The 27,934-nt window shown below is 43.6% G+C and overlaps 1 protein-coding gene across 15 annotated transcripts in view; it reads right to left on the bottom strand.

Moving 5' to 3' along the window:
- The window catches only part of NFIA (nuclear factor I A), a 359,817-nt gene that overhangs the window by 80,300 nt on the left and 251,583 nt on the right, over nucleotides 1-27,934 (bottom strand). For all 15 annotated transcript variants that reach the window (XM_057409347.1, XM_057409345.1, XM_057409352.1 and 12 more), the window contains 2 exons: nucleotides 10,871-10,945; nucleotides 1,171-1,288 (listed from right to left, as the gene is read on the bottom strand). In XM_057409347.1, coding sequence (XP_057265330.1) covers nucleotides 1,171-1,288; nucleotides 10,871-10,945 — 193 coding nt within the window. The remainder of the gene's footprint in view (nucleotides 1-1,170; nucleotides 1,289-10,870; nucleotides 10,946-27,934) is intronic.

The raw sequence follows: 27,934 nt of genomic DNA, 5'->3' as shown, positions 1-27,934 counted from the left end.
ATTACCAAGTTATTAACTACCCATGCTGTTTATAATTAGCTCCTTATCAGTGGTAGCTATTTGCAGAAGAACAGAAGAGCAACAACTCAGCTCTTAAGTAACATTAATAACCTCACTTTTTTGCTTCTAGAGTCCCAAGTAAATTCTACCTGAGAACAGTGCTAATGACGAGCACTGTAGGCTATGAAGCTTTACACACAAAAAAGACAGAGCACAAAGTTTTTAATTGCTGTGTATTGGGAACTGTAGTCACCAAGCTCCGTAATGCGCACACTAAGTGCAAGACCTAGAATATTCCTCCAGTCACTGCAACTCAGACAAGTTCTTGCGAAGAGCTGGTCTTTAAAGTTGTTGTTTGATTGGTTTTAATGAAAAACAGCTACATTCAAACTATAAAGACTTTTACACGTGTACTTGCTCTCTGCACAGCTAGGGCACTGCAGGCTGAGACAAAAATGTAAAAGAAGCCTGGGCTGAAGTCAGAGTTTCTTGTCATGTCTTTGAAATGAGTGATCTCTTTTGACGGGGGGGGGGGGGGGAAAACAATCTGGTTTCTTTATAGTGTTCAAGACTACTAGAGTGACTGGGCTTGTTTATAAATCTAATCTCATGGATGGTTAAAGGGAAAAAATCAAAAAGTATCCTTGTTTGATAGCTGGCGTCTAAGCCAAATCAAAATCCGACTGGGTATAGTCACCTGTATTAATATTACTGTTTTCCAGTGGCTGATTCACAAATTTCTAAATGCTGTATGAAAATTAAAATGCATTATAGGCCAAGGTCCTAAAACAGATAACACTTTATCTGCATACAAATCTATCTTAAGTCTTTCCTTTCCTGCTAGGACAAAGCCGCACATCTCGCTACGCTCCAAATTCTCTTCCGCCACAAGTGAAACTCCAGCAGCTCCAGTGGAACTTCTCCCAGTACACCGAGATACAAGCCAGAAGTTATAGGAGTCAATGCAGCAGTTTTTTCTTCAAGCTTGTACTTATAAAAAGAACTTTAACAGCAATCCAGTTGAACGTTCAGCTCTGCGAGTCTGAAACAGCTCCGCATTTTGAGGCCCCCAAACAGCTTGTCAAAGGATTTAATGGTTACTTTCCCAGATGAGTAATGATGCTGGCCTGGGTTTCCAAGTAACCTGGTAGTAGGCAGAGATTAAATTACCTGGTAGAGGATGTGCTAGGTAAAGACCTCCTCATTGCTCCTGGGCTCATGCTGTAGTATGAAGAACTTTCCAAATCTGAGAGGGAGAAATTAGGGCCTGTTCCTGCAGCTATCGGTGCTAGGGAAACAAAAGAGATTGCAGTCAGTAAGTCATGTGAATAAGGCATGAATTGCACTTCAAAATCACTTTCTTCTTCCTCATGAGTGTGTTTAGTTTCACGATGAGAACAGGTGGGACAAGGAAATTAGGAAATGCTAATGGAAACTGGCACTGCAATCAAGAAGATGTAAATTTTATCAAGAATACAATGTTCTATGAGATAGATTCCTTCTTACATTCCTCCTTTTTTAAAATGCAGCAATTATGGCAAGGCTTTCTTTAAGTACTGCTTTTCGACTAATATAATTCTAACATTTAATGAAACTTGTTGCTTTTGCTTTTAGGACAACATTGCATCTATTGGCATAGTTACAAATAGGCTGCATTATCCCTGTAGTGTGCTTGGCATAATCTATAAGCAGTATAGGCAGGGAAATACACAGCACCTCAGGACCTTTGGTATGTACGTGATGTACATCCACAAGCACAGAGGTTACAAATGTTCCTTGGAGAAAGCACAAAAGCAAATGAGAAGCCCGAGTTCTTTTCTGCCTGTGAACATCTGAGTTTTCCTCTGGCCTCTCCTCCAGCTAAATCAAAGCTAGAGATATATGACCTTCAAAGACTTTTCTCCAGCAATTGGCTTCCACTGTTCACCTCTCATTACCTTATCCAGCACCTAAGTTTTACTGTAAAAGTTATGAATACCTTTCATTTCCCTGTCCTGAAGCCTTGGTTTTACATTAAAACATAATGAATTCTGAGAACAGAAAAGGAACTGAGCAGCTTAATGTTAAAGTCAACAGATAATGCATTTCACAAAGAAACGCCACTGTACAGCAAATGGTACCACATCCATGGTGCTGTTTACAGGACAATACAACTTTGGGAGCTGACAATTACAGATGATGATTTTCTCCCACATTTCAGACACATCTGAAAGAGGACATAATGCACAATAAAACGCACAAGCTTGGCCTGGAATGTATTGTCTGAGAGCCCTGATTCACAGCAACAAAGGCGAAGCAGTCTCAATGCCACCCAAGGATGCTGAGCCAAGTTTAATCTTTGGTCTGAGAACCTGGCCCATTTTCAAACATGAAAAAAATCTTTCACTCCGATGGGGCAGGAGTGAGGAAATGAAGACAGGATCATTCCTATCGCCCAGCTAACATGTCTGGGCTGAAACACAGGCTGCTGGGAGTGCTGCCATTGACTGTAGTGGGGCCAGTATTTCACCCCAAGTCTTAAGGAGCTCACAATGTCAGATTTGACAGAGGAATAATGTAGCTTTGCAGCTGCCTCATCATCCCCACAAGACAATTAGTTGTTGTTTGGCAAGGATCTTTTAAGAACGTCATTGAGACAGAAAGGGAACAGCCTCGATAGCCATGGACTTAAAGCATGGGATGGAAAACACACAACGCCATTAAAACTGGAGAAAATCTGGAATGATCATTAAAAGGAATTAAGTTGGGAAGTAATTTATGACAAGAACATTCAAACCCTTTGTTATCTTCTCTTATCTATCACACACTTCCTGCACACTGGGTATGTATGAAAGGGTGTGTTAACAGAAAGAAACTAACATTAAGCACAGTAAAATTAACTGGTTTTATCAATTTGTGCTTTCTGCAACAGTTTCCTGACAGCAGCTACAAGAGGCTGTAAAACTGATGAATTTGCATGGAAAAAGAAACCGGTGTAAGTAATTTGTGTAAAAGGTAACACGGACATGGACTGCTATAATTCAGACACCCTGCAGATAGCAGACTGCTGCAGCGTGAGCAGTTATGGGTTAGAAAAATGACCACACTGCAGTCAGTCTGACTTGAATGGAAATCAATCATAAAGGTACTCTCTGCAGCATCTACTCCACAGTTTTCAGCAACTTCCTTGCCAAACAGATTTGTGCTCTGTAAACCCTTTGCTGATCAATTCCTCTGCACCCTCTACCTACCAAAGCCTTACTTACAGGTTAAGCATACTATTTTCCAAATGGGAACATTAAAAGGCAAGCACTAAATTAAAGCACCGTTTCTTTCTGAGGCACTATGCATTTCCTAGGCACTGCAAAATTTATGAAACAGTTTTATTCCAAACAGATAGAGAAGAAAAACTGGTCTGTGAATAATGCTCCTCTTCCTTCTCTCCCTCCTGCCTCTGTTGATTCCTCTCTCCCCGAATCCTGGCCATTTCTGTTCCAAGCCTTGAACTGGCCCTATAGGAAAATGAAATGTATCTCCAGAGCAGGGGTGGGGTAGGAACAACGTATTGCTAATGCTGTGTAAACTTAGCACAAAGTAGAAAGGGCTAATCACACAGTAATTTCCTCCCAGGGTAGCAAACATGAAGGATGCTTTGTCACAGGCCAAACCACTCAAGAACCTGTTTGCAACCTGAGGGTTAAAGAACTACCCCAATCTCTAATATACACCAAGAGATCTAAGCAGCAGAGGTTAAAGTGCCTGGCTAGCCTACGGCAGTGAGTACCTACAACCCTTTGGCAGTTCTTACACAGGAGCCACTATCCTGCCACAACCAGCTCAAGGTCTCTGGCCCTAAAAGTGGTTTGGCAAACCTTGCACAGGTCCTGAACTCTTTTCTCCTACCTGCCTGATGGGCACATATTTGATGCTTGTCTTTCAGCAAAGGGTATTCATACCTTTGCTCACAGTTACTATCACAAAGCACAGCAATGTGCTGATGTTTACAGCCCAGCCCGAGACTGTCAGGAAGAGGTTAATGTTTTCAATCTGCATGGCGGAAGGTTGCTTCCTCTTCCTGGCTGGGTTGAAGCCCTGTGTGCTTTCTCACTCTGCTTCAGCTTCCTCACACCTCCTGTGCTAGGCTTTGGCTGTGGGGAGCTCACTGCTTGGCATCTGCCTCCTCTATTCACCCTTGTGTTTTGCCACAGGAGTGGCCAGGAGGCATCCAACCTGCTCCTAATGGCTTTTCACACTGCCTTGTGGACTGTCCACCTCACACGTGCCCAGAAAGCTGATGGAAAGGGAGCGCTTTCATCTATTTGCAGGATTTCCCACTCTGGAAAGTAAGCAAAGGGATCAAAGTGATGCAAACTGTGGTCAAACTGTACATAAATTAAACCTCTTCATTGAAGAAGAAATGCTCTGCAGCAAAGTGACCTTCTGATGGCTCAGGAACATCTCCCAAACAGGAAAGGGTGTCAGAAACTGCAGTTGTGAGTCAAAACAACAGTCTCCACCTATGTGCAGGCATCGAGATTTCATCTGACCCAGGGGCCCTGACCTGGCAGGGGGTGAGGAGGAAGGACCCCTCTTCCCCTACTACCCAGTGATGCCTGCAGGCTTTCTATGCAAACTGTTGCCAGCCTCAGCTCCCATTTCAGCTGCTGGCATTTGTGCAGATGGGACACGTTTCACTCACTCTGAATGGAACAAGGAGGTATTTTGCCCAAAAGGAGGAGGAGGAAGAGGAAGGTGGGTCCCTCTCCTGAGCACCAGCACTGTGCTACTGCCAGGGACACGGGGCAGCATCACCTACTCCCTCCGCTGCCAGCCAGTTAGCTCAGATCTTCAGCCGGAATGGCAAGAAAAATAACAGAGAAATTAACAAAAATCCCTCTGACTTAACCCAATTGGGATATTTGTTTTGAAAATTTTATTGAATTACAGAGCAGGAAACCCACTAAATAGAACCAGCCAGGCTGGCATTTGTCTTCCTTGGAATCCGGCGCTCGTTTTCAGTCATGTTAATATTAAGTTTCTCTCTTTTCCATTTTTATGTATTTATTTTTACAAAGGGGCTGGGATGTGACTAAGATCATTACGTGAGTAACGCTGCAGCGAAGTGATAATGTGTTTAAGGTTAAATGGGAGAAACATGACATTTGACTAATAAACTTTTTCCTGTGCTGTGACTCCATAAACAAAGGGAAACACACTGTGCTGCTGCTGCTGCTGCCGAGGGGAAAGGGGAGCTGGGTGTTGGGCTCTTTTTCTTGCAAGGCTTTTGTTTCCTACACACTGTATCATTAGATTCAAAGAGGTTGTGGCGACTACAACAGATATGAAATGTGTGATGTTCATTTTAAAATTACAAGTACAGCCTGCTATTGACCATCTAATTATGCTGAGTTCCATTTATAAACATAGCAAACCACTAAGTTTATAGAGACTTTTTGTGCTGCTTTAATAGGATATTGATCGAGAGCAAGGTTTGAGTGGACTGCCATTGAATTGTGTAATGGCATACAAAAGGCAAGGTCACGGCAACTGTTCACTCTATGCCTGCAGTCTATTTTTTATTATGATCTTTTTTTCATCCCCTTCCTCTCATACCCAGGCCCACACAGTATGTTTTGGATTGCAGTGCTTTGCTAAGGAATATAGAGTATCTTTTTAAATGTTAATTTTCATGCTGCTGACTTTAACTACCTTCACTCCTGTAATGCTTAGTATAGCAGAAAACATACAGGCTGCTGTTTAGAGTGAGCTGTTTTATTACACCCACGCTTCCACACACGTGCTCTGCGTGGAGGAGAGTGTCTTCTCTTCTGGGCTATGAGAAGGCAGCAGTGTCCTCCCTGCCCCTTGCACCCACACCTTGCTGTAGGCACCCAGCACATTCTAGGATGCCCAGAGAAGCTGTGGCTGCCCCATCCCTGGCAGTGTTCAAGGCCAGGTTGGACACAGGGGCTTGGAGCAAGCTGCTCTAGTGGAAGGTGTCAGGGAACCCGTGGCAGGGGTTGGAGCTGGAGGAGCTTTAAGGTCCCTTCCAACACAAACCAGGTTGGGATTCTATGATTCTATGACTTGCCCTGCAGTTTGTTTTGGCTTTACCTGGCCACTGGATGAAGGGCAGAAGGAAGCTGTTTTCCCTCTGTCACATCCACACTCCGTGCCTGGAGTAGCAGCAATTACTTTCACTTCTAGCCTCTATCTGCCTGCCTCATGCCAAGGAGAGCTTGAGACCCTGTATCCCTTGCTAAAGCTGCCACTAACCAAGTCTGGCACCCAGCAGCATTGGTGCTGCAGGATCCCAAGCTTTCCAGAATGCCTTGGCCACACAAGCACCTCTTACCTGTGGAATTAGTGTAACCATCTCAGGCGTAACTAACTGGACCATTTCTGTGTTTATACAGGAGCAGTAACTGCACGTATGCTTGTGCGCTTGTGGTTTCACTGGTTCATTAGAAGGATTGAAAGTCACCCCACTTGCTCCGTGCAGCTCCTTACTGCACACAGCTATCATCTTAAAACTCAAAGCGTGGCATTTGCAGCCCAGGGCGCAGTCAGAATTCCCTTGTTTATCAGCATGAGGAATGATGTAATTTTGACAAATAACACAGTACAAAACAAATATGTTTGACTTGGCTCTAGCGAACATTCATAAATCCTAAATCTTTCTTCACATCCTGGGCAGTGCAGTTTATCTGGCTGCTTGAAGGACCTCCAAGGGAGGAGATCTTCCCAGCAGCTCTCTGCACCAAGAGCACATGGTGCAGACTCAAAGCCAAGAGGGGAACAGCCTTCCCCATGCCTCTCTCCCTGTTCCCAGCCTCTGCGGGACTGTATGTAGACTTGGTGGTGGCCTGGCACCAGCCACCCCTCTGCCAGCACCTTTTGCAGAGGGTTCTTCCCAGTGTCCTGCAGATAGCTTCACACAGTCAGTGGGATATCTTCCTAACAAGGGGAGGGAGGGAGAAGGTTTTGCTTGGCCAACAGCTTGCTGTGAGTCTGCAAAACCCGTTCAACTCCAATGCTTCGGCTTCTGAGCCTTTTTTTGTCAGCCCAAAGCTCTCTAGAGCTGGAAGAATAAAGTCTCTGCTATCTGAGACAAGGACATGTAATTATAGGACAAGGAGGAATGGCTTTAAACTGACAGAGGGTAGATTTAGATTGCATGTTAGGAAGAAGCTCTTCCCTGTGAGGGTGCTGAGGCGCTGGCACAGGGTGCCCAGAGAAGCTGTGGCTGCCCCATCCCTGGCAGTGTTCAAGGCCAGGATGGACACAGGAGCTTGGAGCAAGCTGCTCTAGTGGAAGGTGTCCCTGCCTGTGGCAGGGGTTGGAGCTGGAGGAGCTTTAAGGTCCCTTCCAACCCAAACCAGGCTGGGATTCTATGAAGGGGTCCCCCCAGTACCTGTGGTGACAGACAACACTTGAAAAGGAGCTCACACCCTTCACCTGCTAATAATGTAGAACTGACAGCATGGTCTGCAATATCCACATCAGTTGGTGTAGAGAGGGGTCTATCTGTTTTTCAGATGGAATTTATACTTTCTCTATTTTACTGTGCTCTGCAAGATTCAGTAGCAGTAGCTGGGTAGCGCTTCGAAAGTAAATCTGCATCTGCAGGACTGAAGAAAGCAAGTTTCTATTACCAAAGCAGTCTAGACTTGTTCAATAGCTCACAGAAACTGTGATGATCAGCACTGATGGGTAAGACAGATAATTGTAACAGCTGACCTTTCACTTGATTAATTCATTCCCCAAATTTACATGATGGAAACAACTGCCTATTACTCGGACTCCTTGTCATGTGGACCTCTGGGAACTTGACTGAAGAAATGTGGCACGTAAATGCTACCAACAGTATTTTATAGGAATAATCTCAGGTAACAGCAGCCACAGACCAGTTAAAACTGGGGGAAATCACTTTCTATCATAGAATCATATAGTTGAAAATGCCTCTGTTCATTGCAGGAGGTTGGACTAGATGAGCTTTGAAGGTCCCTTCCAACCCAAACTCTTCTACGGGTCTGTGATCATATTATCAAAAGCAAGCATGGGAAGGAAAATGACAGTGGGCATACACAAAGATGACCTCTTTGTAAAGCAAACACAGAGCACACTCAGGAAGAGAGTAGAGACTGAATGTGAGGGACCACTGTGGATAGGCAGGCTTGTTCCTTCCCTAGCCATCATGGCTTTGGAAGGGGCAATGAGTTTTGGAAAGTAAAACCAAGGAAATGGACTTAGGACATTTGATTATTTAAGCTACGGGCTCTTAATAGCTGCCAGTGAGTCTGGATGATGTTTGTTTATAAGCTGAGCACGCCAATGTGAAACTAACCCACAGACTGGTCTCAAATCAAGACACAGGAAGACATAGACAGCCCAACAAGGGTTATATTGAAAAGCACACTCTTTAGAAGACCTTGCCTGCCAATTCAAGTAAATGTGCAGCAACTACATTGTTGCTCTGTTATGTTAAATAATTCTTTGAATATGAGTAGGCGAATTCATACTGCCTTTGCTGGGAATTTGTTGCTAGACTCTACACTAAACATATCCTACTGGGTAGCCACGGTATGTCAGGCTGTGGGCTTCTCAGACCTCGTAAAGTAAACAAGGTTACAGCTGGTCAGTACATGTCTGGGGCATCTCCAAGGAAAATCCAGGGTGCTATCAAAAGCAGTGTAGCTAAATCAGTTGCTGGCACTCTTCCCTCTGAGTCAGTTCTGAAGTGATATCCCGATATGCTTTGGGGACACTATTTTTGGTAGAGGTGCTGGCTTGTAGACAGGATATAAAACTGAGGTCTTGACCTCCCAGGATTATTAAAGAGCCCGTGAAAAACAGTGCAACCCCCCTGTGTCTGGAGCAGATTAAACCTGAATCTTTTCATTTTGCCCACCAACATCTTCTTTCTTATTTATGATAAAGTCCCTGTCCTGCTCCTCCTACGTGCAGGTGCCCCATCCTTGGAGATGGTGCACTTCATTGTCAAGCAGAGGGAACATCTCAGACACGGTTCCTGGTTTGCAAAACATGCTGAATGCTAGGATTTGTGATACATAATATTTTAGTTTAGTTACAATAAAGTATCATGGAAAATTAATAAGCATGAAACATGATGCTTCTCAGGTCAAAGCCAGACTTTGAGGGAGGCTGGGACTGGGGCTGGCTGTGAAGGCAGTTTCTGAGCGAGCAGCCTGTCCTGTGCGCACATGAAGCACAGCTGACAGAGTCCAGAGGCAGTTCTGTTTGTAGGGCTCCTACAGTGAAGATAAGATTGTGGTGAAGTGGGATGCCTTGCAGAGGGGGAGGGTGAATCCTTTGGGCTTCAAAAGCCCGTTCAAAGACGGGTGATAACTTGGTTTTGTCTACCACAGCTGCAGGTACCAGCAAGTGAGTGTCCACAGTGCAGCGAGTTAGATGTCAAAGTCCATATTTAAGCACTGAAGTAAGTGAACTCATTTGCAAATGTGCTGAGCACTCAGCACCTCCTCTTGACTTCTAAGTTCTCTTAACTTTGTCCTTCTCACAAAATTCCCACCAGTTGTCAGGGAAGAAAACTCAGGAGAAATGTCTGCCACAAACTTTTTCTCTCTCTGTCTCTCTGTCCCTCCAATGCATATAACTCTGACATTCATGTATCTCCCACTTGCCACGCTCTCTTAGTTCCAAGTACGAAGCCAATTTCCTAGCTAGTGCGAGTCTTTCCAGAAGATGAAACAAACCGGGAAAATCCTTACAGAAACTCTGTGTTCTGACTCAAAACCACAGCTTCTCTGCTAGGTTTGTGCCAGTTAGATTCCAGCCCCAGAAAGCCTAAAACTACATGCTCAGAGCCAGTACACAAACAAATATTCCTGCTATCTAGGAGGAGAACCCCTTTTACCACTGTCTGTGCTAAAGAGATTAGTTACAAACTCTTAGGTTTTAAAGGGGCATGTAGCTGAGTGGTTCACCTGGATCGGTGGTAAATGGTGACAATGTGATGTTACTGCATACCTGCACATTAGGTGCAGAAAAGACCCCCAAAGAACTAGTTAGTACCTATGGACCTAGTTTACTGTCTCCTTGGACTATCTGGATTATGCCATAGCAAAATACAATCAATGCACCTTTGATCAATGGAACAGGGTGGTGACAGGTACGCTTAATTCACTGTTGTTAGTGAGTATTGACAAGCCTGTAATGATCAAGCTGCAGTGTGTCATTCATGTTGGGGGCATTAGCATTCTTTAAAGGTCAAAAAACAAATCCTTCTAGAAGACAGAATTCCATAAAGTTAATGGAAAATGCAGGCCTTGCAAAGTCAAGATGTATGCCCCTGCACAACTGAGATTATCAGAGCTGAAGCTGGTTCAGATGCTGGCATTATAGACAAGCTCATCAGTTTGCAGGTATACAAATGCACGTACCCATGGCATGCATGAACACCACTTGCAAAAGCAGCATAAGAAAACGGCCAGGCTTATGTGCACAGATCATGTCATTTCTAGAGGTCTGGTTAAAATACCTCTACCAAAATGCAACTCCTTGGGTCCTGCAAAGGATCTGTCAGCTAAATGCAGGTATTTCTCTGCACTCTGATACCGAGTCTGCCCATTTTCAGCTGGGTACCAGAGGAACTTATCAACTTAACACATGCAAATTTGCAAAATTATTATTATTATTTTTAATTTTTTTTTTTCAAAATTATGTTATTTTATTTTCCCACATTAAAAGATGTGGCACGTAAACACTATCCACCAGCAAGAAGCTGAGAGAAGACACTCTCCATTTTCAAGATGCTCTCTTTGAACTGAAGAAGGGGCACAATAAGTATCAAAGACAAAAACACTGGGATTGCAGAAACCACATAAATCAGCCCCAAAATGATACTTACTTTGTGAGACTCTTACTAGCTCAGTCACACTGAAAACACCTGATGTGACAAAACTGTCCTGGAAGCCCAAATGTCCTACAAAATAAACAGAGGGAGAGAACCGCGATTAGCTTTAAGCATTTAATGACAGTATTCTCAAATACTTTACTTTCATTTAGACTTAAAATGTGACATCTAATTTCCCACTTAGCAGTAATTATTGTTTATGTAGGTGGGTAACTAGTCATACAGTTATGTAGGCTGCTTTGTGGTTTTTATCTGGAGGTTAGGAAAGCTAACATGACACATCAGCAGGGAGATTTTTACATGTTAAAGCATCTCAACAGGAAATCTGAAACAAAAGAGGACTCTTTTAATAAACAGTTACCTTGGATGACCCCTAATGACTTCACAATTGAAATGAAAATACTGTACCTAGGAAACAGATAGGACAGCTAAGTTCCATAATCGTTTTAAACGTTATTCTCTAAAGAAACATCTGATCAGGATTATCTACCCTTTCATTCAAACAAAACAAGATTTAAAGATGTACTCTTCATTTTTTTTAAGGCTGCACTAGGGAAGTCTTGAAATAGCAGCTGGTTAAAAAACATTAAATCAATGCCTTTTCCACAAACAGAAAATATTCTAACATCTAAAACTGGCTCTGGAAAAGACAAACAAATCTCTGCATATGAAAAGTATTAACTTTGAGCTTTGGACTGTCTTTAGGTACCAGTGTATATGATTCCATCCTCTCCTCCTTTGTGCAAGGAATGCCTCTACGTTCAGTATCAAAATGTTATTACACTTTACATAACAGTATTTCCCTACCACCATTGAATTTTCATGGGTATGATCCATTACGAAAGGAGCTGCAGCCCAGGGTGTGTGGAGTGGGTCGCAGCAGCTCATGCGGGACATAGCTGGACTTCCATTAGAGGTCTGCAGTTAGTGGGCCAGGCTGACCTCCTGCTTTTGAAATCAGGGTCAAAGGAGAAATCTCAGGATAAAGAGATTATGGAAAGAACCCTAAAGTCCTACTTGTCCATGGGATAAGTGGCATACCTTTTTAGGTTGTCCTACTTAGAGTCACTGATTCCGGCACACACAAACATATATTATCAAATGTTTTGCAGGGCACCATCTGCTCCGCTGTGAATTGTTTGTCAGATTCAGCATGACTTCCCTACGTTCTGTATATCCCACTATACCCCTTCCTCACCCCAGCAATACCTGTGCCCCTTCTTCTAATGACCAGAGCAATAGGGTTAACCCAAGCTGCATATTTGTCCTCCTGGTTTTATGTGGGGGTTGTTTAAAGAAACCTCAACATATCCCACTGCTGTTTCTACCTGCAGAACGGGAAGTAAAAGGAACGCATTTCGTATTCCTTTTACTAGAAACATGACATGTCAGGGAGTATGTCATGGAAAGGTTTGGGAGAGATCTGGAAGGAGGTCAGCCGTGCATCTCCAGCCAAGATCTCAGTGAATTCTGCTCCCACACAGAAGAAGAAGTTCCCTGTTTCTGCGAGGATCCTCCAGTGCCAGATGAACGCAGTCGCTAAGCTAACAGACTCGAGACAAGTTTCTACATCAGGCATGTTTTTATACTTCAGCAATAATGATGAGTTTTCAAACTGTGTATATGTATATCTTTGGGCATCCTTGTGTATGTGTGTATACATATGTATTATGTACACAAACATATAAATATACACAAATCTGTCATGCTCCAGCTGTAGATAAATGTACTATAAAATATTGAAATTGATGCTGAAATTCAACACAAACAAATTTCCTCAATCTGCAAACAAGGTTTTTATTTACATCAAGAGAATAAATTTTTTTCTACTTCAAATGAAAAAATGCTCCTACGAGCTTTTATTTTTCGTTATTTTCAACTTTGAAATAGCTCTCAGATGATTGGAAGTGCTTTTGCCTGATGGGCTTTGTATTTTACCATAATAAAGGTGATGACTACATCATTCTGCTTTTTAGAGATGGTTGCTGGCCATACACAATGTTTGCTCATTGACAATTTCCTAAGTATTTTTAATATGAAGATCTACTTTTCATATGCTGCAGCAGACCTGCCTATTGAATTAAATGATCTGTGAATTAAAAATAATTCTCTTAGGTCTTCACTGAAACCACTCATGTGCCTAAAATTAAGCATATGCTTAAGTGCCTCGCTGGATCAGGGCCAGGACGCTTACTACTCCACAGAGCCCTTCGGAGGGAAGCCAGTCTATGCTATGTAACTTCTCACACTGTGCTCATCATGGCAGTATCTGAGCAACTTCCAGAAGTGCATTCAGCAGTGCTATGAACATCTGCCACGTGTGGTTTTCTCACAGAGCACCGTACTGGCTCTGCTCCCGTGTCCACTTACACCTGCATTACTCAGGCAGGTTCCTACTGCACTAAGAGTGAAGGTGAAATTCAAATACGGAAGTAAAAATCAAATCACAGCTATGGTAAGGACATTCGGCTGGTTTTGTAAAGAAAAGTCTACAGCCCTTTGTAATCATAGAGTCATTCAATCAACTGGGTTGGAAAAGATCTGTAAGAGCATCAAGTCCAACCCTTCTTCAGCCCTGCCAAGGCTACCACTAACCCATGACACTGATGGCTTCATCTACGCGGTTTGTGAACACTTCCAGGGATGGTGATTCCACCACTGCCCTGGGCAGCCTGTTCCAATGCCTGACTACTGTTTAGGTGAAGAAATTGTTCCTAATATCCAGTCTAAACCTCCCCTGCTGCAGCTTGAGGCTGATTGATACCTTTTGTCTTATCATGTGTTACTTTAGAAAAGAGACCAACCTCCACTTCACTACAACCTCCTTTCATGTAGTTGTAGAGACTGACAATCATCCAATAAACCATGACAGTCACATGCCTAATTGCATTACCTTAACCTTGCAAACACAGGTAAAACCAGAAATGAAAGTGCTGTGGAATGGTTTGAAACACATTTCAGTTCTCAGGGTCCCACAGGGTATGAGAATAGTTGGATAAGCTAGCCTGAGCCTGCTAACTTTGTTATTCTTATTTTGCTGGGTATACTCGAAACGTCTGCTTTCTTCTGTAGAAACATTTCTATGCGTGTACATGTAATAGTAATCATTAAACAACAGCATGCAGAGAATGATTAGGTTTTCATCCTTCAGTCCTGAAAATAAACATTTCACAAATGAAAGGTGGGTTTCACAACTCTCCCAATTTGTTATTTACTTATAAACATTAGGAAATCAGAGGCTTGTCTCGGCAATCATTAATAATATCTTGATACCCACAAAAGCAATGCCCTTGGCTTAGGGTTGTATCTTGAACTCATTTTGATGCATGGCTGGTCTATGAATTCCCAGTTCTGGAGAACTCCATGAAAGTTTAAAGCTTTGCATGGATGGCTCAGACTGCGCAATCCTAAGACTAGCTTTTGCTGAGCTGTGATAACAGTGCAACAAGAAAATGAGAGCAAAATGACAAAGAAGCTGGATATGTAAAAGAAGAATGACTGGGAAATAGCAGGATTGGCAAAATATGTGAAGTAAACATTTTGTGCCTATTAACAGGGGTCAAAAGGCAAACGTATCGATTTGGTTGTTCTGCTTAACTCTGAGAAAAAGGTAAAGCCAAGCAAATACACATGCAGGTGTTAGAAATAACAAGTTTCTTTACTGAAAAGATGGTTAAACATCTAGAAAGCTTGCAAGATTTACTTTTCAGACAGCACTTAACTGAAATCTCTGCACTGTGCTACTTCTGCTATGTATCCCAAAGACAAGACACAGGAATTGGTGCATGTGATGGGGTTATATCTGAGTGACAGTCACGTTTTGGTAGTAAAGCAGGTGTTCAAAATGAGGATGAGAGAATTTTTACTCACTTGATAAAAACTAACAGGGCTCATTTCTGGATTCTGAGTATAATTTAAGTCACCTGCTAGCCAAGGCAGGCCCTGACTCAGCAAAGCAGCTACAGCACGTGCTTAATTTTAATCACATGCTCGACTTAAGCACATGCTTATTTGCCCCGCTGGATAGAGACAGGCTGACAGAGTTAAGCAGGCATTTAAACGTACTGTTGAACCATTTCTTCAACCCATGTCTAGGTGCAGCTAGGAGTTAGCTCAGCATGCAAGACCTCACTTTGGCTCACCAGGATGATCGGTTTTCCCCCATAGAGGAAAACCCCAGGCTAATAAGACCAAACTGAATAAAGCAGATCAAGATACTACTAAATCTCATGTCATTACCCAGTCACACATTTAGTGTAGTGTACAAACGCAATTCCACACTATCGTAACAAGTACCACATGAATAACATCTTTCTATAACTTCACTGCTGTAACTGGGCAGAAAATTCATAATGCAATTTCCATATTCTTTCCGACCCCAGTGAAGAAGCCTGAAGAAAAGGCTTGAATTGCAGGAGCCCAATTCTTACCTCAAAGAAGTTTTAAACAAGTCTTTCTACACTGATCACATAGAGTTTCACCTCATTTTCTCCTAATTTACACTGGCAGAGGAGAAATCAGGATTAGGACTTGTTGTCTAATGCTATTTGTTTTGAATTATTAAGCAAACATTCCTATTTCAATGAGTAAACGTGTACAAAGGCAACTAACCTTCGTCCTAAAATCTAGTTTACAGCGAGAGCATTGTCTGCTTTCCCAATTAATGCGGTAAAAAGGAGTCTCAGACGTTGAGCTACCAATCAAGAGCTAGTGTTGTAGCTTGAGAAAATCATGACTGATGCAATTACTTTTATGTAGAAAGTCTGAATATGGTCTATAGGTTAAAGTTCATGGGGTTATTGTTGCTTAATTGAATATCAGAAGATGTTTTCAAGGTGCTCAAGGTATTATTGTTATTTAATTAGCAGGCTTCCTTGTGTAAGCCAACAGTGTTATTTTTATCATAAAATAGCTAGATCGCACCATAAATATACAAGGTATTTTGGAAACGGAGATACAGCTGGTTTCCTGAAACCCAAGCTTAAATAACACCAGGAAGAGAGTTACTCCTTTGAAGATGGAAAAGTCTAAATCCACTTATTTCTCTTCCACTACTGAGAGAGAGTGTACTAAGCTTTGCAGAACAGCTTCTTGGGAGACTTTGATTCCTTTTCAGTGGTTTGAAATTGCACAAGTCCCCCGAACCAGCACTGCAGCCATTTCTAAAGCCTTTTTCATGTTCAGCATCCCACTATACATAGCCATCTTAAACCCTTAAAATAGTAATCATCAATTAGGGTCTCAAGCCTATTATCTTAACCAAATGCCTGCTTAAAAGAAAAGCCCTCTCTACTCAAAGTGCAACTTCATTCCTTTTGGGTTTATCCTCTATCTAGATAATCCTGTGTTTCACAAACGATGTGGAGCAATAATATTGATTGGAAAATTAACGTCTGTATCACACAGCACATGCAGGCCTTGAGAGACGGGATGTTATCAGAGGGAACCCGGATCACCCCGAGGACTCCTAAAAAGATTAGAGTTCTATGGCTGCATTGTCTGGGGAGGATGGGAGTGACAGAGTTAGTCCTAGTCTGTGCTCTCCAGCAAAAAAAAAAAGGATAGAGTAAGCGTGCTTCAGTCAAGACCCTCATAACATTTACACTTTGCTTAATTGGAAGGTGAATGTATTTAAACTTGTGAATGATAAACCTTTAATGGTAAATTAGACCACATTTTTTTCATCCACGGACTTTTTATAGAAGAGTTAAGCAAGACATTATACATTAAAGGTGATACAGAAACCTCCCTTGTTCGCTGACAAATGCTCCCACTTCTATTTCAGTTTGCTATTTCCAATTTAATTTTACTGCCACGGCAATAGCTCACCTTGGACAAATTACACATTTGCTTATGAAATAACGGCTGGGCCACATGTCACACAGGCCGTTATTCTCTCCACTCGCCTACCTGCCTTTGGCTGAGGTTTTAAGAAGCACCAGAACTTTCTTTGTGGCCCATAGCAGGATGGATTAGGCCGTCCAGGGCATGTCGTGTTAGTACAATAGAGGAACACTTTTAAGACTTTAAAGTCATGTAATACAATTCTAGGCTGGATCTTTCTTGTTAAAAAAAGTAGAATGGGAGTGATTGAAAGAGAAAAGGGCCAATATTTGACAACAGAAATCAGCATAACCTCCTAACAGCGGCAGTCATGGATGACTGCCCTTTGACCCGGGGAGATTATGTGGGATTTCAATGACAACAGCTGGAAGTGAGCATGTGAGAATAGAGAACACAGATCTGAGGCCTCCTACAAAAGACTGCACAATCCCTGCCCAGATCTGAGTGTTGATTAGAAATTGTTTCCTGGTCCTGGCTTAATAGAGTGTGATAATGAAAGTTTTGTTAACCCTTCACAATATGCAAAACCATCAGTAAATGATTTGCCTTTTTGGTTTTTAGCTGAAAAGTCTGTTCCCAGCAGACAGTAAGACTGTGAAGGGCTGCTTGCTTTCATTGGTGCACTTCTGATGCCAGTGCTCAAGTTCAGCTCCTTTTCCATACGGTCTGTATACTTTTGCTGGCCATTGGGAATCAACATCTGAAGGGGCAGGGAGGTGGCTCTGAGGAAGGATTCTCACGCCTTCACTAGGGAATCCACCCTACCTGCCTCAATGGGCATTCCGCAAAGGTGACTCAGAACACACGCAACGTCTCACTGCACCCTGCCTTTCATACTCGGGGCATTTTAGAATCTCTACTAATAACAACGCCTAATTATTATTTCAGTATGTGTCATATTGAGCACCATCGTTTTGGTTGCACGTTAATAAATGTGAACTAAAGAAAATCTGGTACCAGGCTGGCTGTGTCACCGAAGGATCCACAGCAGGTTCAGCTCTCAGGAGATTCAGCTCGTTTTGTATTTAAGTGCAGCGATAGTGGAATTAATGGCAACTTACTACCGTTAACGAACTGATCATAGGTTGGAATCAATCATGTCAGGATTTGTCCAAGCAAGGGCACACAGATAGTTCCTTTCTCTTGAAGACAAAGGTCTTCCTGAAACACTTAAAGCCCTTCAAGTTCATGGTAAGGGCCTTGTGCAAAGGAGACCATTCCAAGATCTAAGACGTCTGGTGTGGTTTTTCATTTCTGATGACTCCTAACATTGCAGAGTGCTTTTCAGTGCTCATGTGGGTGAGAAATCAGTTAAAGACAGTTTTTGATGTAGTGATAAGAATTTAGAATCTCTTTCTCTACCATAAACCCAGTTTGATAAATAAACTGCATTAATACCGACAGGGGCCTATAGCTTGAAAAACAACAGATGTCTTAAATTAGCGTGTTTCTGTTTCAGGTCCTCAATCCAAACAGCAAATATTAAAGAAAAGAAGAAAAAATCGTTATAAATGGTCATACTCATTTGGCAGCTTATAAAATAATGTGCCTCCTGAAAAGCCTTTCAAAGTAAATGAGATGAAATCTACCCTGGGATAATCATTCTGGAATATTTATGGCATCCAACAATAAAAAGAGTAATAAAAAGAAAAGCCTGCCTCCCTGAAAATAATAATATGAAGGAGTTATTTATCTTCATATTTTCCTATCAACCCTGGTTACAAGAGCAATGACAGCTGTGATCTCCAAGGTCCGCCGTGATATTGCCAGTTTGGCTTCGCAGTTCAAAGCATGACTCAGTGTCCAAATGAGCCTAGAGAAACCACCCGGTTTCCCTGCTATTCCTGGGAATGCTGATGGCATGTGCTGCTGCAGGGTGCTCCCCGGGCTGCCAGCAACGGGCACCATCCCATCCACCCTTTTCCCCTTGCAAGGGAATGGAAGGGGAGATAGAAGAAGGTGGGTCCTGCTGTCCCTGTGCCTTATCCCCTGCAAGGCCTTTGTAAAATGCAACCCTAACGGCACGAGCTAGGCATTGCGTTAACCTCAGGACCCCCCAGCGAGCTGATAAACCTCCTAAGGAGAATAATGTAAGGATAATTTCTTTCCAGATGGTCATTTTTTGATGTCAGCATTGTATTTCTGATACAGCCTCAAAACATTGATTTCTACAACTCGTTCATCTAGGGCCAATCGCACACACTCCATCAACCATCCTTGCTGCTCTTGTACCTCATCAAGCATCAGCTGAAATTTGCCTCCTGAATTCTGACCAGTGACTTCTAGGAAGCTGCTGTTATGTCTGGTGGGAGCTGATGCTGGGGCTGCATGCCATAAGCACGACACGGAGCTATGTTCTGGTCTTCACGCTGATGGAGCGTGCCTCATACATGCAGAGTTTACTAGGGTTTACACTAGTTCAAATTAGGATTTAGCTACAGCATTAGTGCCATCAATATTATTGTGTGAAGAACATCCGTGTGAAAATAAATGGAAGGATATTTAAAAACTGGTGTGGAATACTTTGGTATTCAGACTAATCAGGGGCTGAAATAAGCACATTTGTTTCAAATCCTGTTTATAGCACTGCAGCCCCTCCCTCCTTTAAATCTTCCTCTTAACCATAGTGATGTTTATTGAATACCTGTCATTTCTCCAGCAGCATGTGCCAACAGCGGCTCACCAGTGCCAGGCTGCATGAAAACCCTTCTGTCTCCTATTCTCCAAGGGGCTCCCTTAGATCAACTACTCACCATACCCAATACACTGAAACCCATAAATTTGCAGATACTGCAGTCAAAATTCTTAACAGGGAAGTGCACCCATTTTGCCCAGTGTAGCATACTGAAATATCACATGGTGAGAAGCATTTCTCACCATGTGTAAACTGTCAATTTGATTTGAAATTAAAATTTTTGATTAACATGAGCATTTCTGAGCCTCCCGCTGGCAGCAGCCCTATTGCTGAAAAGTGACATGATTTGTGACACACATGCTGTACAGAAGCCCCATGCCAGCAATTGTTAAACCCATTTTCATTCTGCTTTAATATGGTATGACACTCAGGAAAATAATTTTAATATTTCGGAGAAAGAGGGTAAAGGCTTAAGGACTGAAGCCCTTTAGGGGTGTAAAGGAGGATTAGAGGCAGCACGAAGAAACGGCATGGAGGTCTCCCCGTCTCACAAGTCATGTCTCTTTTCAGCAATAGGGACCATCTGCAGGAGGCTAAGAAAGGTCCACAGCGAAGCACAAAGCCTTCTTTTAAAGCCAGTTGATATTTCAAACACAGCATGAGGTGCTTTCCACCTATGAATGCCGAGATGCTTGTGCACGGGGAAATGCTTGCAACTTCAGTAATTAAACCCCCTCGTGCGGGAGGTAGGATTTTCTGGTTTCCACAGCGGTCTGTTCTTTTTCCACGTTTATCATTTCCCCAAAGGTATCAGCGCTCACTGGAGACACTAACACTTATACGGTGAATTACTGATGAAAGAGGGAAGTTTTGTGACTGTTAAAGACTTGAATCTACCTCTTCATCGGGGCGGTGGGAAGATAAACAGCAAGCAAGTGAACGCAGGAGACGGGATGCTTTTGTGGTGACAGATTTTCGGGCTGTGATACGCATGCAGAAGACAAAAGTTCAGTGGGGATTTTTACACACGTAAGCCTGTGTCACTGCTGCAAGCTGCTGACTCAACTGTGTCACCTGCGTGTTTCTCAGAGCGGATCATTTTTTTTTCCAGTAACATCATGTTCTGAGGAAGTTTATCATGAAACAAGTCTCACAAACAGTCATTCTGAGCAGCAGAACAGCTCTGATAAGTGTCGACACGCATCTGACTTTCCTTTGAGCTCCTAACACTATTCATCACATTAAAACATTCAGCTCTGCTGGACTCTCCGCTCCCAGTAAACACAGAGCGATCTCTAATTGCCGTAAGACAGCAAGTTAAATAAAATGCAGTATTTTAAAACCAATTTTTAGATGGTGAAATGAAATACCAGGATGATTCAGATGCCCTGGAAGGATTCAATCCTCAACATAAAGCTGTGGGCTCGTTTATGTTCATAACAGTGCTGGAGAATTCAATCTGTGTGAAAAACAGGGTCCTCAATAAAGCCAGGTTATATAGTTATTAGAAGTCTGCAGGTTCTTTTAAATAAGTCTGAAGTTTAAATAAGCGTTGTGTGTAAATATCTATTTTTAATTAGTATATTGCCAAGGAATTATACAACTAGGCTCAGCAATGCCGTAATTATTTTAGGATCTATAAAACCCTCCCTCAGCTGGGGGTAGCTTCAAATGTAGCCTCCGAGGTTACTCTACAGACAGCTTAGGGCTGAAGTGATGGAGTCTCAAGCCCTGTGGACACAGGATTTGGGGGCTACAAAAAGGGTTGTTTGGTTGGTTTTGTTTAATTAGCATGTTAATTTATGGTTATAGGAATAATCCAGATACTCAGAGCATGTGGCAGAATTCTCTAGAAAAGCCCAGCATCCAGCAGGAAGTGATGGAGCCAGGGTCAGGCAAGGGTAGGCTGCTTTCCTGCCCCACTTTGCTGAGTGATATGGACACAAACCCTGGTGACTTCATCAGATGTTTTCTCTCATCCTCCTTTCCTGGCACTCCTGTCCCTTCACACCAAGGCACTTTTAAGAGACTCTGGCTGGACACCATGATAATGGAAGCTGTAGAAATATCTGCTGAAGATTAGATAATATAAATGTGATAGGAAAATAAGGATGCCGGGCATGGAAGCCAAGACACAAGGATCAGCCAGCTCCACCTTTCCCCACAGGCTTTCCTCTCCCTTCACAGTTGCTTCTTACACCTCCTCTGTTGACACCACTGGTGAGCAAACTTTAATTCACAATAAACCCCATGCAAATCATGTTACTCTGTTTCCCTATTGCCCTTCCCATTGTGCTGCTTGGAGTTTTCTCTCCAAAAGGCTGCTGATACAAAGTCTGTTCTTTGTATAGAACAATAATCTCCTAACTTTGATAACTTTTAGTCCCAAGTAACTGACTTCCATGAGTTCTACAAGTCAGTTATCCTTGTGGCTGGGGAGGGGAGAGACTGTCCACTAAGTTAGGCCATGACAACACATGTACAGCCTGTCTTTGACTGTCCACATCAAAGCACTCATGAAGTTCAATCAGGGCTATCCTCAGAGATCCCTGCATGAAAGAATAGGGGAACCTCATGAGCTTTTCTCCAGCAAGGTTCCACGGTACATCTCTGGAATAGAGCTTTGATATACTGGCGGCAGAGAACACAGAAAGGGATGGATCTGGAAGCATGGTAATACTTGTCTATGGACAAGTCAAGTTGCACAAGACCTAGAGAACAAAACTTGATGCTTATGGATGCCGATTAGGTCACTGTCATCAAACACCATGTGCTCAACAAGTCCAGGCTTACAACTCCTGTCCAGAGAGCAGAGTGATAACCAGTGCAGTGTCACCCTCTCTACAGAGGCACTGCCTATTAAGGGCTGGGAACTGAAGTGGTTGTCATCATTGCCTTCTAGCAGAGAACAAAAGCGCCTTGTTCGAGCACTGAATCTCTGGGTGGCCACCAAGGTCTGCACCAACTTCACCTGAGTTACGTAGGACACCTCCAGAGAAGAACAAAAGGGTGGAATGACTAGCAAAGGCACCAATGAGTCTCTGCAAGGCAAATGACACCCCCTCATCTTCTGACTGACCCCACTGGGAGCGTGAAGATGCACACACAAAGAACTGCACCCTCCTAGAAGCAACACTGCATGACCCAGGCTTTCCTGCCTCACAGCCCAGGCTCTGCCAGGTCTCTACCTCCTGCAAGTATAAAGGAAGCCCCCCAGACATATCAACTGACTTCCCAAGCCCTGATGCACATGAGGTTAGGCAGGCAGCTACACCTACAGACAGAGGTGCAGAACCTGCAGTGTATTTAGTGGATCATTTCCCCAGCCACTTCCCAAACAGCATAAATCCAGTGGGAAGAGACTGCTGGATGGGGAACATCTGCACGATGACAGAAAGTCTCTTTCTGTTTTATTCTAGGTTTGTGTTTTGTAGGGCAGGATGCCCTGTCTACATTCCTTTACAGACTAAGAATGGACATTTATTAACAAGTACTTGGGCCGACAGCCCAAAACTCTAGACTCCTGGCCTGGGACTGTATGACAGAGAGGGCCAGTGACCCGCGTTTGTGTTTACTGTACTTCTACAGACACATGTTGGTGTGATTGGGGCATTCACTTTCTCAGGTTCAGGCCAAGGTCAGGCCAGAACATGGACCGACTTTATTTTCTCTGTGAAATCTGCCCAAAGAGGGCCTCGGAGTTCAAGAATTGTGAGTGTATTGTGAGGGATTCAAGATTAACAAAGTTAACAGAAGGGGCAGAGAGGGACCTTCTTAGTCTTTATCTAATTTCATCCCATGTGTGGCAGATATGGGTTTCCAAGGGAGGTGGAACTGAGATGACAATGGTGGGATGTCTCACTCCAAGAGGCTGCCTCCAGCAATTGAAGACACACTTCTGGTATAAGGAGAGCACCTGAGATGAATCTGTTGCTAAAAGCTGGGTTGGTCAGCAAAGATTATGCAGTCCTCTTCCTGCGGTAGAAGGCTTGGCTCTTTAGACCCTCTTATACGTCTCCAGAAATCAGTCTGGTCTGGCACTGTGCAATACACAGGAATGCAGAAATGTGGCAGTGGGGTGGACTCCCTATGTCAGATGTCTTATCTGCATGTATTTAAGACAGTTTGAAGATACTGCAGTGGCCATGGCTCCATATTTTGGACCGTGCTTAGAAGCCTGGTTCACCTGCCCTGTGACAGCCATTGGGCTTGTTCTAAGAGCACTCTGCATGTAAATCATAGAATCATAGAATGGTTTGGGTTGGAAAGGACCTTAAGATCACCTAGTTCCAACTCCCTGCCATGGGCAGGGACACCTCACACTAGACCATGTCACCCAAGGCTTTGTCCAGCCTGGCCTTGAACACTACCAGGGATGGAGCATTCACCACTTCTTTGGGTCACCTGTTCCAGAGCCTCACCACCCTCACACTTTCCTTACCAGGACTGACTTTACATGAAGACCTGCTGCTGATGAGTGGCAGCTGGACAAAAAGAATGCAAATGGAAAAGGAATTCCACTCACAAGGACCTTCACTTGAAAGCAACTCAGGTAAAAAGGAAAGCCATCCATTACGGTTTTTAATGCATAAACATTCATTTCAGCTCTGTTTCTTCTTTGCCTGCATTAGTGAAATGCAGAAATAAAGGGGAAAATAATGACGGATGGGTTTTGGAAGCCTCAGAGTTCAACTCAGGATGGATGTGATCCCAACATTTCAGATTCTTATCTCCTCGTAATTGGAATAGCTGACCCTCCCGTCTGCAAAATTAGGCAAGGCATCCTGTGAGAATGGGCTCTTGTTCACAGCAGTTTAGTCCCCAGACACATGAAAGAATGAAAACAAGAAATGGAACAGAACATTTTTACTTTTGAGTAATGGTTTCATTTGGGCAGTGTAGCACAGAACTTCACTGGAAGAGTTGGGGAGGAAGTTCTTGCTGCCAGTATGCCCATCCCTAGACACATTCTTGCACAGAACACATAAACACTTGTCTAAAATGATAATTTATCTGAGAAAGTCCCATTCTGTCGAAGTCAAGGGAAAAACAGAAAGGGAAGAAAGTACACATGGACAGCAGATACAACTGTCCACTCTTCTACCCTAAAGAAATCATTCAACTATGTCAATGTGCTCTGTTAGGTCCACCTTTACCCTTGCAGCAGTCTCTGTCTACTCCAGCTTTCCAGGGGGAGCAGGAGAGGGATGGGTGACTTCCTCTAGCATCAGAATCTCAAGTCCAGAGCAGTTACAGCATTAACCTGAAACATCTTGGGTTTGAAAGCTCCCTGAGGTTCAACAAATTCCCCAAAGACCCAGTATATCCACTGATTATAGAGGAAGAGTGAGGATTTTAGGTTCATAGCTGGTGCCTTGTTTTAATGCTTAATGTTAGGTGGGATGAAATCCAAGCCTTAGTCCATATACCACGTTAGCCTAGACTGAAAGAAAATTTGCTTTCCTCCCCATATCATGCCACAGGCAATCTCTCCTGGCATGCCATGCTTCTCTACTCTTACATTTATATCTGGCTACTTTTTGTTTGTTCCAATCCAGAAGACTGTAAGCCACAAAGATTGCTGAGTTATCCTTGTGTCCCTGTCCTTCATCTGGTTCATTTGCAGCAGGGAATAATGATCTGTCACCAAGGTAAATTCACTGCCCGGCAGATAATGCCACAGTGTTTCTGCTGCCCATTTCACAGTAAGACATTCTTTTTCAATGATGTTGCATCTCTGTTCTCGTGGGAACAGTTTACGGCTGACATAGCAATAGTAGTAATAACAACTTACATTTATATTGTACAGGGGATGATCTTTACTTCTCTCTCCTAATAGTGGACTGCTCCCAGTCCTACTGCCAATGCATCCTTCATGGCCATGAGAGGCAGAAATCTGGATTCACTAGTACTGGGCTGCCTCATTCCTCAGCTCTTTGCTCAGGTTGTCATACCCTTTCCATCCCTTTTAATACTGCTTTAAATTAAGCTCTGGGCCACTACCATGACACTGCCCTAAGCCTTCCCTTCCCCAAATCTGTGGGGTTCCCCTCCTGCCTCAAAACACAGCCATCAATCTGCCATCCATCCTTTCCTGCTTCCCACCTCTTCCCTTCCTCCTGCAGCTTAAACTATGGCATGCTCTGCTGTACGATAAAATTGGCTCCCCTCTGCATGGTGTGGGGGTTGTGGATAGCTCTCTGCATTCTGCTATTGGAAACTTCCTAAAAGTGAATTCCCTGATTTTTAAGGACTCTGAGGTATATAACATGTGGGAAAATTGCAGGAGGTCTGTACTGCAAAGCTGGTCAGGTGGGGACACCCTCCAGACACCAGCAGGTTTTCAGATGGGGATGCAGCTGTCAAAGAACCTTCTGTTGCAGGTAAGATTTTAAGGATAAGTAGAAAAACAATAGGGACAGAGGTTCAGATTCCCTGTGAATGTTACATGCTACATAGGAAGTATTCCTCCCTTACTATGCTGGGAGAAGAAAGGACAGTGAAGGGTTTGATCCGCCATGGTCTGGAAGATAGTGCTGATTGATACCCTTGTGCCTGGCTGGTAGGGAACTGCAGGGCCGTGCCCTGGCTCACCCAGTGACAGTGGTGAGGCACTGGGTGAATGCTCCATCCCTGGCAGTGCTCAAGGCCAGGTTGGACACAGGGGCTTGGAGCAAGCTGCTCTAGTGGAAGGTGTCCCTGCCCGTGGCAGGGGTTGGAGCTGGATGAGCTTTAAGGTCCCTTCCAACACAAACCAGTCTGGGATTCTATGATTCTCCTGCTGTCATGCAGCACTGCGGTGGGTGGGCACTGTAGGGAGGGGCACTGCTGGGGGATGACATAGCGGTGAGACCGTGGGAGGGCACGCCATGGCCACAGGTTGGGATGCAGCCATGTGTTCTGCAAGGGCCATAGGGAGAGAAGACATATATTTGAATTCCCTGTAGCAGCCCCATCATTTCTTGTGCCTCCTGTACAAGGAGCAAGGTGCCGGCTCCTCACCCCAGAGTGTGGCTTGCAGCAGGTCCCCTCTCTTCAAGTATGAGTGAGGGAGGGTTGGAGGTAATGATTAGAGGCACTCTAAAATGATTGCATTAATTCAACTTATGAAAATGGAAAACAATGGCAGTGTGCAATAATAAAACCCTGCTATAACCATGTGCATCTCTTGTTTACTACCAAGTGCTTCACTGACTACAGATTTACACTGGGGCACAGCTGGAAACTTTTCTCCTTTAAATTTAATCAGCTTTTTTTTTTTTTTCCCCCTTTTTTTTTCCTTCTTTTTTTTTTTCCCCTTTCGGAGAAAAATACCAGCTATCAGATGTTTGTTCCCATCCACTCCTAAGACTCCTTAGTGCAGTGCCTGGAGGTGATAGTGTGAACTCACTCAAGAATGTGAAGGCATTTTATAAATCATTTGGTTTCAGCAGGAGGGGGAGAAAGAGAGAAGGCAGAGGGATGAGAGAGTTTACAGCACATACTCGGCAGTAACTCCCAGCTGTCAAACTTCAGCATTTTCTTCAGTTGCAACAGTGGTTAACAAAAGGATGTTAAGACAGCAGACATGAAACGCACGGTGTAAGCAGCACATTTAATCAACCAGCACCTTTCCACCACCAAGATCTACCCGAACACTATCACAGCCCATTAAAACAAAAGTTGTATAACTGAAGATAGGGCACTGAGGGGAAAAAAGGGAGCTGAGAGGAATAACATGAACTGCCGTAAACAACTCGCGGCGCCCTTTGTGTCCCAGATAACAATGGCAGGGCTGAAGGAGGGTGTTTACAAGCGTGGCTCACTCGCCTCACCTTCCTCCTGCCCCCTTTTGCCATGGCGCTCCTGGGAAAATATTTGCAAACCATTGCAAATAAAAGTCTCCTTCTCACTTTCCAAGAAACGGATCCGGTACTTTTCCATTTCACTCACACTACGGCCAGGCTTCCAAGGGGATTTTATTCTCGCAGCTCTGTGAGTCTCACCCGAAACTTGCTTTCCATTTCCTATCTAGGAACTTCTGCCATTACAAAGTAGTACCTGCAATTAAAAACTGGTATCTATAGAAGTGATGAGGTTTTTTTTCTGGCAACCTGGTATCACCAAACTGTCCTCCCTTGACAACAGCAACAGTCCAGCATAAAGGAGCTGTGCATTGCTCTTCATGTGCACCTCTGTTCAGGTACACAACTTCAGACCCACAGAATTAAGGTGCTCGGAAAGCACCTGATTAACCCACGAACCTGTACGACGTGAAGATCATGGATGTACAACATGATTCATGGAACCCCAGATTGGTTTGGGTTGGAAGGGATCTTATAGCTCATCCAGTTCCAACCCCCTGCCATGGGCAAGGACACCTTCCACTAGAGCAGCTTGCTCCAAGTCCCATCCATCCTGCCCTTGAACACTGCCAGGGATGGGGCAGCCACAATATATAGATTATTTCTGAGTGTGCAAACCAACTATGAACACAAAGGTTAGAATCTATGTGAAAGAAAATCACCTTCTACCTGTAAGCTAAGGTATGATTCATCCAGGCACTACACCACACACAGAAACCAGAGGAAGGTGTGAAA

The sequence above is a fragment of the Pezoporus wallicus genome, unplaced genomic scaffold, assembly GCF_028554395.1.
Source record: "Pezoporus wallicus isolate ANWC-B61680 ecotype Strahan unplaced genomic scaffold, APGP_CSIRO_Pwel_v1 contig_8108, whole genome shotgun sequence".
Classification (NCBI taxonomy): domain Eukaryota; kingdom Metazoa; phylum Chordata; class Aves; order Psittaciformes; family Psittacidae; genus Pezoporus; species Pezoporus wallicus.
The sequence above is the reverse complement of the archived record's forward strand: the minus strand, read 5'-3'. Positions and strand labels throughout refer to the sequence as shown.